At 43.6% G+C, this 17,922-nt stretch overlaps 1 protein-coding gene across 3 annotated transcripts in view; it reads left to right on the top strand.

Annotated features, from left to right (window-relative positions):
- The window catches only part of WHRN (whirlin), a 295,443-nt gene that overhangs the window by 238,223 nt on the left and 39,298 nt on the right, over positions 1–17,922 (top strand). For all 3 annotated transcript variants that reach the window (XM_073600268.1, XM_073600267.1, XM_073600269.1), the window contains 2 exons: positions 414–485; positions 12,743–13,283. In XM_073600268.1, coding sequence (XP_073456369.1) covers positions 414–485; positions 12,743–13,283 — 613 coding nt within the window. The remainder of the gene's footprint in view (positions 1–413; positions 486–12,742; positions 13,284–17,922) is intronic.

A 17,922-nucleotide genomic window follows, 5' to 3' on the forward strand; every position in this document is an offset into this window, starting at 1 on the left:
TACTACACTCATCTCTGGCTCCCTGATGTTTTGGCTTGTCTGACTATCCGTTCCGGTTCCTGAACTCTGGCTATGTTTTGACTACGTTTACTCTGTTTACTGTTTGACTGTACTTCTGTCTCAGTCTGATTCATGGTTTCTGATAGAAACACTACAGGCCACTATGGGGGTCAAGGGCACAGTGGCAGCTTGGAGGCGCTTGTAAGTTAAGGCATATGCAGCTAGCTGGAGGCACAGGAGGAGGAAGGCCGCGGCCCGGTGGTTGAGAACTGCTGTAGACAACAAGTTTATTTCATTTTTTTTTTTTTTTTTCAAACAGCTTCAGAAAGCCAGCAAATTGACCCCATCCCCAACATAGAGACCACTCTTGACAACCTCCCTTTTATCTAACTGCCTTTTTATCTCACCACCAGAATGGAGCAGATCCTGAGGGAAGTGCCAACTCTGGAAGCCTGAGCAGAACAACTCTGCCTGACATCTCTCTGGTACGTATTTGTTGCTGATGAGATGCTTAATTATAGGGATCCTTCAAAGTGATTGACAGTCATAGAAAAGAGCTGCTGTGTTTTTCCATCAAACCATTCCAATAACGTACACATCAAAGTCAGTACAAACACAGGTAATACTGCTAATAGCTTTACAAAGACTTCTTTATCTGCAGTAGAGTCATGAAGCACAGAGCTGAAAATAGCACTGGCACATCCAGAACGATTCCTTCTACCCCGAGGGCCCATTGCAAAGCTCTACAAATTAAAAGCCATGCATTATGGATGATCTTTCCATTAATCTGGACCATTCCTGGACAGGTCAATAGTTTTTCTCATAAGGAGCTCATATCACAGAACCTGTGCGGCAGAGAGAATCCAGTTTGTATGCAAAGCTGGAGAATAGAAGGAATTTCATGCTACTTAACTTCTGATTAACATGATAATTAGACATTCAATTGTTGGACAGAACATGCTTTGAGCTGACATACTAAGAAATAAAAAAAAACTATTTACATTTTGATTGAATTTTTAGGTAGTTAAACTTTATGCCTAGGATCCTAATAAAACCGATGCCTTGTTTCATTATTCCCAAGATAATTTACTGTGCTATTAGCGGTTGACGTTCATATTATTAACCCTTCCTGGGGCGTTTTATTATTTTTTGTACAAAAATAATTTTAGGCCTGAAAATTACCGTATATACTCGAGTATAAGCTGACCCGAATATAAGCCGAGGCACCTAATTTTACCACAAAACACTGGGAAAACTTATTGACTCGAGTATAAACCGAGGGTGAGAAATGCGCAACTACTGTAAGTAGAAAAGAGGGTCAGCAATGCCCATTTTCAGCCTCACTGTGCCCATTTGCAGCCATAGGTCCCCTGAACTTCAAACTCTGTAGTTAAGGGTTCCTAGATGCCCCCTAGCTGCAGCCAAAATTTGGGGTCTCTGGACCCAAAGGGTCCCGAAAAGATATTGCTGCAGATGGACACAGTTGACCGACTTTGGGGCCCCGTATATCGGGGCCACTTGGTGCTAGGAACCCCAAATTTGGTGTGCAAACCCAGTGGAACTAGCACTACAACATATCCAATAGCTGGTGTTCCTTTCATTTTCTGAACCGACTTTGGGGTCCCATATCCCGAGGGCCACTTGGTGCTAGGAATGCCAGCTTTGGATATGTTGTAGTGCTAGTTCCACTGGGTTTGCACACCAAATTTGGGGTCCCTAGCACTAACGGAAAATGTCATTCTTTGCACCAGAAAAGTGCTTGACTCGAGTATACGCCGAGGGGGGGCACTTTCAGCACAAAAAAATGTGCTGAAAAACTCGGCTTATACTTGAGTATATACGGTAGTTAAATCCCCCAAAACATTATATATTTTCTGAAAGCAGAGACCCTGGATACTAAAATGGTGGTAGTTCCAATCTTTTATTTCATACAATGTTAGAGCAATGTTGTTTTAAGCATAAAAAAATACACTAACTAATTTTAGGCCCTACATACACAATATTACCCAATTTTCTGGAAAAATAATAGGATTTTTTAAAACAGCTTACCTGTAAAATCCTTTTCTTTCGAAGGACATCACGGGACACAGAGCCACAGTAATTACTGATGGGTTATATAGGTATCACTGGTGATTGGACACTGGCACACCCTATCAGGAAGTTCAACCCCCTATATAATCCCTCCCCCTTGCAGGGATACCTCAGTTTTGTAGCCAAGCAATATAGTGTATTAGAAGAGGGGCGGGACCTCTGTGTCCCGTGATGTCCTTCGAAAGAAAAGGATTTTACAGGTAAGCTGTTTTAAAAAATCCTATTTTCTTTCTCGAACATCACGGGACACAGAGCCACAGTAATTACTGATGGGATGTCCCAGAGCAATGCTACCTGAGGGGGGGGAACCACGACCAAGTAGGGTGCAATCAGACCTGAGGACCCTGTACCGCTGCCTGCAGCACACTACGCCCAAAGGCGATATCCTCATGCCTTCTCACATCCACCTGATAGAATCTGGTGAATGTATGGACTGAAGACCAGGTTGCGGCCTTGCAGATTTGAGCCATAGAGGCCTGGTGATGCACTGCCCAAGAAGCACGAATAGCCCTTGTGGAATGTGCCCTGATCTGAAACGGAGGAATCTTCTGTTTCAAACCGTAAGCTTGAATGATCAACTGTCAAATCCATTTAGAAATGGTAGCTTTTGACGCTGCCTGTCCTCTATTGGGACCCTCTGGCAGCACAAACAAAACATCCGTCTTGCGGATCTGAGTAGTTGCCCCTAGATAGGCCTTAACTGCTCTTACTACATCCAACGAATGTAGAGATCTCTCTTCCGGAGAACAGGGATCTGGAAAAAAGGAAGGTAGAACAATGTCTTGGTTTAAATGAAAATCAGAAACCACCTTCGGTAAAAAACTAGGATGAGGGCGTAGTACCACTCTATCCTTGTGTATAATCAAATAAGGCTCCTTACAGGAAAGAGCTGCTAATTCTGATACTCTTCTAGCAGAAGAGATGGCCACCAGAAAAATTAATTTCCTTGTCAACAAGACCAAAGGAATCTGACTTATTGGTTCAAAAGGCTGTTTCTGTAACACAGCCAGGACCAAATTCAAGTCCCAGGGGTTTAGGGGCGCTTTAACCGGAGGATTAAAGGGGTTGTAAAGGTAAAAATTTTTTCACCTTAATGCATTCTATGCATTAAGGTGAAAAAACTTTTTACAATACCGCCGCCCCCAGCCCCCCCGTTTTACTTACCTGACGCCTCGAATCTTCGCTGCTCGTTCTCGTCATCTTCATTGCAGCTCAGCCTGGTCGCTGATTGGCTGCAGTGGATGGATTGAAAGCAGCGCAGCCATTGGCTCGCGCTGCTGTCAATCACATCCGATGACGCGGCGCGCCGGGGGGCGGGGCCGAGTGATACAGCGAGCGGCTATAGCCGCCGGCTGTATCACGGGAGCGCGCCCGCAAGCACTCACCACCATGCGAGGGAGCTCGCATTAAGGTGGTAAATGCTTGCGGGGAGGAGCTGAAACAGCCGCCGAGGGACCCCAGAAGACCAGGTTCGGGGCCACTCTGTGCAGAACGAGCTGCACAGTGAAGGTAAGTATAACATGTTTGTTATTTTTTAAAAAAAAAAAAATTTACCTTTACAACCCCTTTAAGACGCATCACCCCCTGCATAAAGTTTCGGACCAAAGAATGCGAAGCAAGTGGCCGCTGAAATAATACTGATAAAGCAGAAACCTGGCCCTTGATGGTACTCAAGGCCAGCTTCATCTCTAATCCCATCTGTAGAAAATCAAGGATTCTACCTATGACATATTTCCTGGGATGCCAACCTCTGGATTCACACCAGGTTATATAAGCCTTCCAGACTCTATGATAAATCATCCTGGAAGCTGGCTTCCTTGCATTAATCAAGGTAGATATGACAGGACCTGAGAGCCCACGACTCTTCAGAACGTGGGTCTCAATAGCCAAACCGTCAAATTTAGCGTTTGTAAGGCAGGATGGAACACTGGACCTTGAGATAACAGGTCTGGGCGTACCGGTAGGGTCCACGGGGAACCCACCGTCATCCTTACTATTTCTGCATACCAAGTCCTTCTGGGCCAAGCGGGGGCCACCAGAAGTACCGACTTCCTTTCCTGCCTGATCCTGCGAAAGAGTCGTGGTAGTAGCAGAATAGGCGGGAATGCGTAAATCAGTGAGAACCGATGCCACGGAATCACCAACGCATCCGTCCCGCATGCAAGAGGATCTTTTGTCCTTGCCACAAATCTGTCTATCTTTTTGTTGAATCGGGATGCAAAGAGATCTACATCTGGAACCCCCCATCTTTGGCATATGGCCCAAAAGACGTCGGGATGCAGAGACCATTCCCCTGGAAGTAACTGCTGGCGACTTAGATAGTCCGCCTGCCAATTTTCTATTCCCGGGATGAAAACTGCCGATATGCATGGCACATGCATCTCTGCCCAGACTAAGATCTGGTTCACCTCCTTTTGAGCAGCTCGGCTCCGGGTGCCTCCCTGATGATTGACATAAGCCACTGCTGTGGCATTGTCGGACTGGATCCTGACCGGACAACCCTGTAGCCTGATAGTCCAGGCTTTTAGAGCTAGATGTATCGCCCGGATCTCCAGAATGTTGATGGGTAAGGTCCTCTCTGTCTTGGACCATACCCCTTGGACCGCAGCCTGTTCCAGAACTGCTCCCCAACCTGACAGACTGGCATCTGTTGTTACCACCGTCCAGGTAACCGGTAGAAAGGATTTCCCCTTCTGCAGGTTTTCGGGTATGAGCCACCAATTGAGGCTCTGACGCACCGCATGCGACAGGTGCATCGGAAAGTCTAATGCCTGAACCTTCTTGTTCCAGGTCGACAGAATACTGTGTTGCAGCATTCTTGAGTGAAACTGAGCATAGGGAACTGCTTCGAATGAAGACACCATCTTCCCTAGTAGCCTCATACAAAGGCGGACTGAGGGACCCTTCTTGGTCCTTACTGTCAGAATCAGCTCTCTCAAAGCAGTGATCTTTGCCTGGGGTAGAAATATTTTCTCCTGGCTTGTATCTAAAATTAGACCTAAATACTCCAGTCTTCTTACTGGTTTTAGGAAAGACTTTCCTAAGTTGAGCATCCAACCCAGGTGTTCTAGATACCTGACCGTGGTCCTCAAGTTTCCCTTCAAAAAGGCTACCGACCGGTCTATCAAGAGCAGGTCGTCTAGGTATGCTATGACAGCTATACCCTGAGCCCTTAATCTGGCCAGAGGAGGAGCCAAGATCTTTGTGAACACTCGAGGTGCAGTGGCTATCCCGAAAGGCAGAGCCACAAACTGGAAATGGCGCCCTCCTACCTCGAAGCGCAGAAACTTCTGATGAGCAGGAAAAATGGGCACATGCAGATATGCATCTCTGATGTCTATTGATGCCAGAAATTCTCCTCCCTGCAGGGTGGGAACTACTGTTCGAATTAGTTCCATGCGGAAGGATTGAATCCTTAGGAATCGGTTCAGATCCCTTAAGTCCAGAATGAGCCTGACATCCCCATTTGGCTTTTGGACCATAAAAAGGTTGGAATAGAAGCCCAATCCCTGGTCCTTTGCGGGAACTATCATAATGACCTCCTGCGACAAAAGTCGCTCTAACGCTAGAAGGAGCGACTGCTTCTTCTCTGGGTCTCTGGGAACATTTGATCTGAGGAACCGAGGAGAGGGGAATTCCTGAAACTCCAGCTTGTACCCTAAGGTTACCGTGGAGATTACCCATCTGTCCTGGAAGTCCTCCTGCCAGAGCTCTGAGAACTGTCGCAGTCTTCCCCCCACTCGAGTGAGCGGGGGCGCCCCCTCATGCAGAGGTCTTAGTGTTTTGCCTAGTAGGCTTCTTTCCCCAGGACTTCTTTTGTCCCTGGGGTTGACTCTTGTCTCTGGACCCCGATGGAGGCGGCCGTCGAGACTGCCTGGAGGCTGAAGCCCCCGGCGCTGGGGAAAGAGTCCGTTTGAAAGAGGGACGCTTTCTCTTCTTCTTGACAGGTAAGAGAGTGCTTTTCCCACAAGAGATTCTCTTGATATAGTTATCCAAGTCCTCTCCAAACAACCTTGCACCACGAAATGGAAACCCAGCCAGTAGCTTCTTACATGGTGCTTCGGCTGACCAATTTTTCAACCATAGGATTCTACGTATATGCACCAACCCCAGTGAAAGACGGGAGGTTTGCACGATAGAATCTCTAATGGCGTCAACCACAAAGCATAAGGCCGCTGGAAGGTTAGCAAACCCCTGGGCCTGCTGTTCAGGTAATACTTTGATGACCTGCTTAACATGGTCTCTTAAGTATTGACAGACTCCAATCGCTGCTACTGCAGGTTGGGCCACTGATCCTGCTAAGGAGAAAACATCCTTCAATAGGGATTCCATCCTTTTATCTACAGGATCCCTGAGCATCTGAGCATTGTCTACAGGACAAGTCAGGCTATTATTTACGGAGGAAATGGCGGCATCAATAGCCGGTATTCCCCACATTTTAATAAACTTTTCTTCCATCGGATAAAGTGTTGAAAACTTTCTCGGCGGAAAAAAACGTTTGTCTGGGTGATCCCACTCAGAATAAATAAGCTTTTCAAGTAAAGTATGAACAGGAAAAGCATGTGCTGCTTGGAAAGGTTTCAGTGACCCCAAAGCAGAAGAGGATTCTTTAGCAGTTTCAGGTATGGGCAACTTAAATGTGGAGCGGACCAATCCAGTGAGGATCTGCACTAAGACTTTCTCCTCTTGGGAAGTCGCAGAGGGTCCCTCTCCACCTGAATCCTCCGAAGAGGAATCATCCATCCCATCCCGATCCTCTGAAAGGGATTCATCTCCTTTATCCCAGAGCTCCTCTGTCTGAGGGTCTTGGGGAACAGAGGAAAGCCTAGTGCGTTTTCTTCCACTGAGTGAAGACGTAATCACGGCCATTAATCTTTCCTCTAGACCATTAATGGTTGAGGAAAAAACCTCTTGTGTAATATATACAGGGGCTGAAGTGCCAGAAGCAGGTGTAGCCCCTGACCCCGATGGCTCTCCCCGGCTAGCCGTCCCTGGCCCATCTTTAGGGGGGGAGGATGCTGCCGACAGGGGGCCCTCAGAACCTGAACGAGATCCCCTAGTGTCTCTGGTTCCTGGGGTGCTTGAACCTCTTCTACCCATAGTGCAAAGCAACAAGGTGTGAGGTATACAAATGAACACTGCCCGCTGAGCGATGTAGTCTGGCTAAAAGCCTTGCTACCCAATGCTCAGTCTGGTGTTACTTCAGTAAATGCTGCCTAGGAGAATGCCTGTGTCCCACCTTACATGCGACCGTCAGCTCTGTGTCTCTCAGAAGGCTGTGTGCACCTGTACAGAGTGCCTCTAATAGCCTGCAGCTGGCCTGAGTGGGAGTCTAAGCACCTGTGCTGACGTCCCGCCCCCTCCTCTACCGCCCCCCCCCCTCGAGTTTTGAAAAAAATGAGTGCTTCCCGCGCTGCCGACTCTCCTGTCATGCTTCCGGAGAAAGGCTGGGGATGGGGGGGGAGGGAGGGAGGCTGGTAACAAGATCTGCCTGAACGGCTATCTTGAGAGATGGTGGCCATTAGGCCGCAGAGCCCGGGTGGTATAACCACTTTCTAGACCCCTGTGGCCCCTCTCTAGCCTGGGGGGGGAACATTCAAACATGAGAAATCCCCCTTTCCACCTTACCTGTTTGCAGCCTGCTTGAGACGCTGGGACATAAACAGCGATTACAACACCTGAGACAGAGTCAGCATGTGTAGGTTTGTGCTCTTGGCAGCCCCCGGTGGTCACAATAGGCATAGCATGCATTTACCTTAAAGGAGAAAAGCCACTAGAACTCAAAAATTCTGTGGAATCTCCTCTTACCTTATCCAGCCGCAGGGTGCTGTTTACACAGACCCAATCTTCACCTCTCACGGTGGGCTCCGTTTGAAAAAAACGTCAGAGACTGGGGCCCCCATCAGTAGGGGGATCCAACAGTTCTGGGACCGTAAAGCACCTCGCCAGAAATTAGGAAGTTTAAAGCCATTTTCTGATCTGCGGGGTCCAGCTCTCTAAAAAGAGAAGCATTACGGGTAAAACCTCGTTTCTTCGGACACGAGGCCCGGGTACCATTCAATTCGGCCATGAAAAGACACTTTGAATGGATCCAGTTCGCCTGGCTTGCCCCAGTATAGGATCTTAGGATATTCCCTTTGGAGCTCAGCACAGGACATCTTTACACGTCCATCACCTAAGACACTGGCGTAAAAACTGAGGTATCCCTGCAAGGGGGAGGGATTATATAGGGGGTTGAACTTCCTGATAGGGTGTGCCAGTGTCCAATCACCAGTGATACCTATATAACCCATCAGTAATTACTGTGGCTCTGTGTCCCGTGATGTTCGAGAAAGAAATAAAAGTTGAAGTTGCGATGAGTACATAGACACCCAACATGTCAAGCCTTAAAAAGCCAGTGCAAGAGAAATAAGAATAAGTAACAAGAAGAAGAAAACTAAAAAAATAAAATAACCCTTTACCCCCTATAAAAAAGGTAAAAATATCAGCTGGGCCCTGATAGAAAAAAAAGTATTTTGATGCTCTTATTATCTATAGGATATGTATAACCTCCGTGGTTGTCTTTTATAAAGAAAGAGAAAAAAATGCCTCCAATATCTTGTGGAAAAAAGAATTCACTTTTTTTTTTAAATATTGAACATGAGTTTAATATTTCAGCCCAGGAACTGGTTGGTTCAAAGTCAGAAATTCAATGTTCAAAATAAATTCTCTCAAAGAATAAAAAGTAACCATTGCATCATAAATGCAGCCAGCTTTTCAAAATAAAGATCCAATCTGCAAAGTATCTTAATGTTATTCTTGCATTGATTTTGAACATTGAATTTGTAACTTTGGACCAGTCAGTTTCTGAGCTGGAAGTTCGGTGTTTTAATGTTCAGTATTTAAAAGAAAATGTTAATTATTTTTTTTTCCTTTTTTTGGACAAGAAATTGGAGACATTTTTCTTTTTACAGTATATCTTGCTCCTTCTATGATATACTGTTTATACAGTGCCTTGAAAAAGTATTCATACCCCTTGAAATTTTCAAAATGTTGTCATGTTACAACCAAAAACATAAAAAAACTATCCCTGACCTGTCTGGTGTGTTCCTTGGCCTTCATGATGCTGTTTGTTCACTAAGGTTCTCTAGCAAATCTCTGAAGGCTTCACAGAATGGCTGTATTTATACTGAGATTAAATTACACACACAGATGGACTCTATTTACTAATTAGGTGACTTCCGAAAGCAATTGGTTCCACTAGATTTTAGTTAGGGGTATCAGAGTAAAAGGGGGGCTGGATACAAATGCACACCAGACTTTTTAGATATTTATTAGTAAAAAAATTTAGAAAACCATTTATCATTTTCCTTCCACTTCACAATAATGTGCCACTTTGTGTTGGTCTATCACATAAAATCCCAATAAAATACATTTATGTTTTTGGTTGTAACCTGACAAAATGTGGAATATTTCAAGGGGTATGAATACTTTTTCAAGGCACTGTATATCTATCTAGAGAGGGATATCCTTGATTTTACTAATTTAAAAAGATATATTAAGTATCCCCCCTAACTAATATGCATCAAGGTATATATTAAATTGTGAGTGTTCTCATCCTTAATTTAGCCTTGAACATTAAAAAAAAAAATAATATATATATACATTTTTTTTTATTGGTATAGCCACAAATATATATATATTATTGGTGCAGCCACAAAGAAGTTTTTTTCTCAAAATTCTTTATAAAAGCACTTTTTAAAAGAAAAAAAATAAAGCTTTCAAACAAATCTTTCCTTGTTTGTGTATGTGCCAGTAATATAGTCTCATTTTTTAAATAGAGTCTTGCTAAAATGTTTAACTTTTTTATATAGGTTATAAAGTGATACATTTTTCTTTTTACCTTACTGTTTTTCTTTTGACTTTTTTCTTTTTCTTATATGTATGTTTGTCTTTAATTATGATATAATAACGTATTATTATATTATTAATATTTTTTAACCACTTCCCGCCCGCCCTATAGCGGATTGACGTCCGGGAAGTGGTTCTGTTATCCTGACTGGACGTCATATGACGTCCAGCAGGATAACATGCCGCAGCGCGCCCCCTGGGGCGCGCATCGCGGCGATCGGTGGAGCGGTGTGTCAGTCTGACACACCGCTACACTGATCTTGGTAAAAAGCCTCCGGCGGAGGCTCTTTACCACGTGATCAGCCGTGTCCAATCACGGCTGATCGCGCTGTCAATAGGAAGAGCGCAAGTAGACGCAAGTAGAGGAGAGCCGATCGGTGGCTCTCCTGGCAGGGGGGTCTGCGCTGATTGTTTATCAGCGCAGCCCCCCCCTCAGATCACCCCACTGGACTACCAGTGATGCCACTAGGACCACCAGGGAAGGGGCGACATGGATGGCCAGGTATGTACCCCATGGCCATCCACATGTGCCCAATCTGTGCCAATCAGTGCCCACAAATGGGCACCGATTGGCACTATTATGTCCATGATCTGCCCAGCAATGCCCAGATCTGCCCAGCAATGCTTTTTTCAGTGCCACCTGTCATTGCCCATCTGTGCCAACTGTCATTGCCCATCGGTGCCACCTGTCAGTGCCCATCTGTGCCTATCAGTGCCCACCTATCAGTGCCCATCAGTGCCACACATCAGTGCCACACATAAGTACCCATCAGTGCCACCCATATATACCAATCAATGCCACCTACGAGTGCCCATCAGTGCCGCCTATGTGTGCCCATCGGTGCCACCTATGAGTGCCCATCAGTGCTGCATACCAGTGCCACCTATCAGTGCCCATCAGTGCCACCTATCAGTGCCCATCAGTGCCGCCTATCAGTGCCCATCATCAGTGCCCGTTAGTGCCACCTCATCAGTGCCACCTCATTGGTGCCACCTCAGCGGTGCCCATCAGTGCCGCCGTATCAGTGCCCATTATTGAAGGAGAAAGCGTACTTATTTACAAAAAAATTTAACAGAAACAAAGAAAAACTTGTTTTTTTTCGAAATTTTCGTCTTTTTTTATTTGTTGCGCAAAAAATAAAAACCGCAGAGGTGATCAAATACCACCAAAAGAAAGCTCTATTTGTGGGAACAAAATGATAAAAAATTTGTTTGGGTACAGTGTAGCATGACTGCGCAATTGTCATTCAAATTGCAACAGTGCTGAAAGGTGAAAATTGGGCTGGGCGGGAAGGTGTCTGGTATTGAAGTGGTTAAACATATATTATGAATTAGTAGCAATGGTATCTTAGCCATATTCTTCCTTTCACTGGTATGAGGTTTTTATTACTGTCTGTGTCCACTGTAGAAAGATTCCCTCTCTCCAGCTTTTCACACAGAGAGATGGGAATATAATTATTTTAAAATTGCACTGTAACCATCAAAGAGATAGAAGGAAAATTGTCCAACCGAAAGGAGATTGCCTACTGTATCCAAAACTGACAAAGTTTTGGCTAGAAATTTTGCTGCAACAAATACACCTTCCAGTCTTCCAAAAATTCTATAGACAAGGCCTACATAATCATCATACATAATATGTTATATTATCATTTTTACATAATATAAACATTTTTTTTCAAAGAACCTTCCATAAAAGTAGAAGGGAGTTGTGGGTAAGCAATATTTTTGCATAGCAGGTTGATCAGTGAATTCCCTACCCACTAGGTTTTTAAGGTATCCCTAATGCCGTGTACACACAAGCGGACTTTTCAACATTTTTTTTTCCGACGGTCTTTCCGACTGACTTTCGACGGCCTTACGATGGACTTTCAACCGACTGGACTTGGCCACACACGAACAGAATAAAGTCTGGTCGAAAGTCCTTCCATTTGAACGTGATGACGTACGAAGGGACTAGAATAAGGAAGTTCATAGCCAGTAAGCCAATAGCTGCCCTTGCGTCCTTTTTTGCCCGTTGGAATAGCATACAGACGGACGGATTTTTCAACCTGACTCGAGTCCGTCGGAAAGATTTGAAACATGTTTCAAATCTAAAGTCCGTCTGATTTTTGACAGAAAAGGTCCGCTCAAGCCCACACACGGTCGGATTGTCCGACGGATTCGTTACGTCGGACCAGTCCGGTCGCAAAGTCCGCTCGTGAGTACATGGCATTAACCTCTGCTAATCCAGATATACTGGTGGACATCGGTATCCCTTTCCCCAACATTCCACCAATGGTGTCCTCATCATAGCACGTTGATTAATAGGATAATGGTAACATACATTTATTTTATTTGGCATGGTGTTTAAGAAAGGTATCTAGTGAGAGTAAGATGTGGTGGCGATGGTTCATATTTGTACCATAGCCAAAGTAGTTTCAATATGCATGCCTCGTGTCTAAAATCTCATAAGATCAAATATGTTACTGTAATTTCAAAGGATGTTTGACAGTTTGGTTGAAAGCACAAACAAATGTGACAGTTCGCATTCCTGGCATGCTGGGAATGTAACAGGTTTTTTTAAACCGTTAAATTGGTGGGTTTAGTTCTGCTTGAAATATAAGAAATAAATAAAAATAATATATGTATTTTAGCTTAAATAAAGGCTACATAGTCATTCAGTTAGGGTTCACATCTACTTTGGCTATCCTGCTATTGAATTGCGATTGAATGTTGGGATATTTTTTGGCACACAGTACATATTTTTTTTTTCATTCCTCAGGATGATGTCAACTCATTTTTAGAGGAGCCCCCGTCATTTCGGCCAGCTCCCCCTCCTCCTCTTGCAGAAGAAACATCTGCCATGCTCAGAAGGCAAAATGGAGAGCGAGCACCACGTCCTTCTTCTGGTTCATCACAGTCCGGGCTCTTCTTCACTGCCCCTGCCCATCCCAGTCCACCACTGCCCCCTCTAAAATCAACCCCAAGCCCTCCGCTTCCTCCTCTCACTACACCCCCCACCTCTCCTCATACCCAAAATCCAAACCAGGCGATATATGCCACCATTTCACCCAAAACACAGACTTCGGCACGTCCTGCAGCCCAGCTGGCTCTGGTCACGCAGGTACCCCTACCCCCCTTCCCAAGGGTCCAGTCCCCTACCAGGTTAAAGCCTATGATGGAAAGTCCCTCCCATTCTGCTTCTTCCTTGCATCCTGATCAATCAGAGGCTCCCACTACGCAACATTTTGTCATGGTGGAGGTCCACCGGCCCAACAGCGAGCCTGATGTGAATGAGATACGAGCTGTACCACAATCACGAGGTAAGAGCCTTCATTTGTAGCCTAGAAAGAAGGAGCAGCTACTTTATAACATTAACGCTTTTTTTTTAAATGTTATTTCCTAATGTAACAGCAAGCAGCAGGAAAGGATGCAGCTGGTGGCCAGGGGGGCATTTGCCTTATAAGCCAACTCTGATAATGTTGGGTGGGTTGGGTATAGACTGTCCCTACCATGAAAGAGCTAGTTGGCTGTTTTTGCCACCCTGGTGCAAAGGTTCCCAGCCCTCTCCTGGTTAGAAGTCATGTGGCTAGCATGCTTCGTATTTGCCCCATAGGCCAATACTGATAATGTTCTAGAGATATTTTACCATTATGATAAATATCAGAGTAGGACCCACAGTCAATGACACGTTAGGTATGATAGAGCCATCTCATTCAGACCTGTAAGCACAGCATTTTCCAGCACCAACTTTCTTTACAGCTCTGAGATGTCATGTGACCAAATGCCAAGAGCCACAAAGGGATCTGTCCCTGGAAGATGTGAAATTGCCTGTCATCATAGACCATGACCACCTACTGTACGTCCACCAACTAATAAGGAGCCATGGTACACTTTTTCCTACATTTTTCCAGTAGATTAATTCTGGCATTTTCTGAAATACCTCAATAAAAAATATACAGCATTCTGGCCACTAGAAAAAAAAATACAGGGAAATTTTGTTCATCTGGCAACAAATATTTTATAAACCTTTAAAGCGATACTTTTTTTTTATATCATTTTTTTCATCTTCCCATCTATTAAATCTTCTGCCCTTGTTGTTGTTTTAACTTTGGATAGTAAAACATTTTTTTTCTGCCAATAAATACCTTATACAGCCCAATTCCTGTTTCTTGTCTGGTAAAAGGTCTAGGCTTAGGACATCATGCACAGCTCTCTTTTTCACTCTCCTGAGAGTTTGCCAGGAAGGGAGAGGTGATGAGTCATAAGAAGACCAATAAGAGCAGCAGAGCTTGAGGTGGGCCTCTGTGTGCCTGTGTAAATCCAGGAAGTTAACAGGCAGCAGTTTCAGCTGCCCACAATTAAAATGGTTGCAAACTTAGTGGAGGGAGATTTCTGCAGCATGTTGCATGCAGCAAGTACAGAATCACAGTAAATGTAAAATAATATGCAAAGTGGTTGGAGGGAAGCTTCAGAATGGCAAAGATATTTTTATTATAAAGTATGTGAGCAGACTGCAGTTCCTCTTTAAGAGCGATCACACATGAATGAATCATAAATGGTCTGACTATAGAGCCATTATTTGGACAATAGCTTTTGTATTTGGCAAGTTGGCATTCTCCTTACATGAAAGATAATTTGTTTAATGCAGAAAACGCTGTGATCATCAATCCAGGAACTGCGGATGTCTGGTCACCGGGATATTTATATAAGTATACAAGGATAAGTATCTATACATTCAGAGATAGAGGTTGTAGAATTGCAATACTCTTACCATCCTGTTATCTACATGATTGCTGTCACCCAGGGTACTCTGCTTCTATTCTTCAAGTGATTACACTGGATTCACACAGTTGCATTAACGTACTTGCAAACCTATTAATGTGTGTTGAGTTAAAGTGGTTGTAAACCTCAAATATGACATATTTAGCACTCTAAGCACTCTATAGTATGCACTTAACTCAATTAGGAGCACTAAGTGTCATTTCTGTCCGCTGCTTTGTTCCTCTGCTATTAGCGTGAATAATTTCTAACAAGTTTTCCTGACACCAGAAGCAAAATTGTGACAGGGGAGGGAGCTTCAGCAGATTGACAGCCTCAGCTCTGTTCCTGTGTGCTGTGTGAAGGGGGTGTGTCTCTTCCCTCCAATCAGCTCTTGGAGCTCTCCCCACTGAGCTCTGCAGAGTGTAACTTCAGCTCTCCGCACCCTTTCTTCTGAACTCTCAGACAGGCTTATAAATTCAACGGATGTAGAGAAGAGAAGACTGCAGACAGATAACACAAATCCTCCTACATAAGTTGTATCTCTGTGCTACACCTGAGGATGGTCTCTTCACTAAGTATATGTAAGGGTTTACAACCACTTTTAGGCAGCCCATTAATGTAATTGGAAACCCTCACCTTGTTAAACAACCCATTCAGTTTAAAATAGAAATGAAAGGCAAACCGTTACCGAATAGATATGAAAACCTTTGTTCCCCTTTTTTATAAGTGACCACATATTCTCTGTTGTCAGCTGCATAGGAGCTGGGGGAGGAGAAACAAGAGCATACTGAACTTCCCAGTAAAAGGCTGTGCAGGGGGGCGTGCCAGGACAAGTCTGATCATTGGAAAAAAGCAGGCTGAGTTCCCAGCACAGCTAGAGAACTGACCACAGTGTGCCCTCCTGCTTAGTGTGGTCAGTTTTAATAGGACAGTAGAGGGACCAGCAGGAACACCAGAGATTTCACACAAAGGAAGTGATACAATGAGACAAGGGCGGACCTATAGACACGTAATGACGCTCTAGCTCCGACTTGCGCGTTTCATCATCAAGATGTCATCAGAAGCGGAGCCATCTTACTACACCATCCGGTTTTTATAGTGTGTGGTAACCCATCAACCCGGAGACATGTGGCCATCTTAGTACTCAACTAATTTCAATGGAGCCAAATTACAGATGGCCATCTTGGTACTCCAATACCAATTGCCTTCTTGATAATAAACGTCTCGGGATCTCAGATCACCGCAAACTATTAACATGTATCATAACCGCTATAAAAAACATTTTTAAACTTTTAATAAACATCATTTAAAAAACAAAAATAGAATAAAAATGAATACTACTTAAACTAGATAAAAAGGAGAGGTAGTTGGGGACTTATGTTGTACAACACAAATTAGCATATTATGAACCGTATTAAAATATAAAAATAAAAAAGATAGAATATAAGCAAAAGTTTGGCTCTAGAGTGGAAAACGGGCATAATAATGCTAGGGGACTGTTATTTATAAATCAATATCAATTATAAAAAATGCCTTGTGTAAAAATGTAAAGATGCTAGTGGGTTGGTTTTAAACAAGGAGAATAAAATTAATGAGATGAAGATATACTTAGGCTGGTTTCACACGGATGTTCCGCGGCAGGCATCATTCAGATAACATCTTTTACAGCCAGCGATTCTGTGCACCGTAAGTACAATCAAAGCGGCAGTTTAGGCACTTGATTGTTCTTACAGGCGGCGGGAGGGGACAACCCGTCGCCCTATGGTTAGCAAGCCGGTGAAGGAAACCGCCACCGCCGGACATTGATTATAGAGATTTCCAGAGACCAGGTGGTTCCCAGTCATCTCTATGATCTTCGGAGGCCCAGGCGTGATGTTATGACATCACGTCCAGCCGTCGAAATTAAACAATGCCAAGGACTACAAGGATGTTTACATTCCTTGTAATAGGAATAAAAGTGATCTTTTTTTTTTAAAGGAAGTGTAAGAATAAAAAAATTTAAGTAAAATAAACAATAAAAAAATTAATAAATGAAAACTCCGCCCTCCCTGTGAACTCACGCACAGAAGCAAACGCATACGTAAGTCGCGCCAACATATGTAAACAGTGTTCAAATTACACATGTGAGATATCGCCGTGAGCATTAGAGTGAGAGCAACAATTCTAGCCCAAGACCTCTTCTGTAACTCTAAACTGGTAACCTGTAAAAAAATTAAAATTTCGCCTATAGACATTTTTAAGTACCAAAGTTTTGGTGCCATTCCACAAGTGTGTGCAATTTTAAAGTGTGACATGTTAGGTATCTATTCACTCGGCATAACATCCTCTTTCTCATTATACAAAAACATTGGGCTAAGTTTACTGTTTTGTTATTTTTTTTATTCATGAAACCTTTTTTTTTTTCCCCAAAAAAAGTGTTTGAAAAATTGTCGCGCAAATACTGTGTGGCATAAAAAGTTGCAACAACCACCATTTTATTCCCTAGGGTCTCTGCTAAAAAAACATATATAATGTTTGGGGGGTTGGGTAATTTTCTAGCAAAAAATACTAATTTAAAATTGTAAACAAAACGTTCCAGGAAAAGTATGGAAGTGGTTAATTAACAAACATACAACTAATGAAAAAGGCAGGGGGGGTTGTAGAGGTCTCTGGTTATTTCTATATTTTTGAAAAAATGAAATGGGGTGCCTGCAGTACTAAGGATTTTATATAAAACAGTTAAGGTCTATATTAATATTTAGACCTTCTGGTTAGAGAGAATTCAGTAAAAAAATCCACTTAGTTATATTTTGGGAGACTTACCTTTTTAATGTCTCCACGCCAATTGCCTTTTATTAGGTATATGCCATAAACAGTCATAAGGGAGGCATCTCTGTTATGAACTTCTCTGACATAGTCTATGCTTAATAAAACCTTTTCTGATATTGTTCATATGTTCCCCAATTCTCACAAATAGAGGTCTTGTGGTCCTCCCCAAATATTGGTATCGACATGGGCATTCAATCACATATGTGACATGAGTACTTGTGCATGTTATGAGTTCTTTTATCTCATATTCCCTACCTGTTGTAGTGGAACGGAATGATTCCTTTTTCCTAGGTTGTTTTTTACTTTTCCTACATGGTAGGCATTTCTGACACCTATAGAAGCCTTTTATGTTAGGGAACAAACTGATAGTTCTTGGTGGATCAAGGGCAT

This window comes from Aquarana catesbeiana, linkage group LG09, assembly GCF_042186555.1.
Source record: "Aquarana catesbeiana isolate 2022-GZ linkage group LG09, ASM4218655v1, whole genome shotgun sequence".
In the NCBI taxonomy this organism is placed as follows: Eukaryota; Metazoa; Chordata; class Amphibia; order Anura; family Ranidae; genus Aquarana; species Aquarana catesbeiana.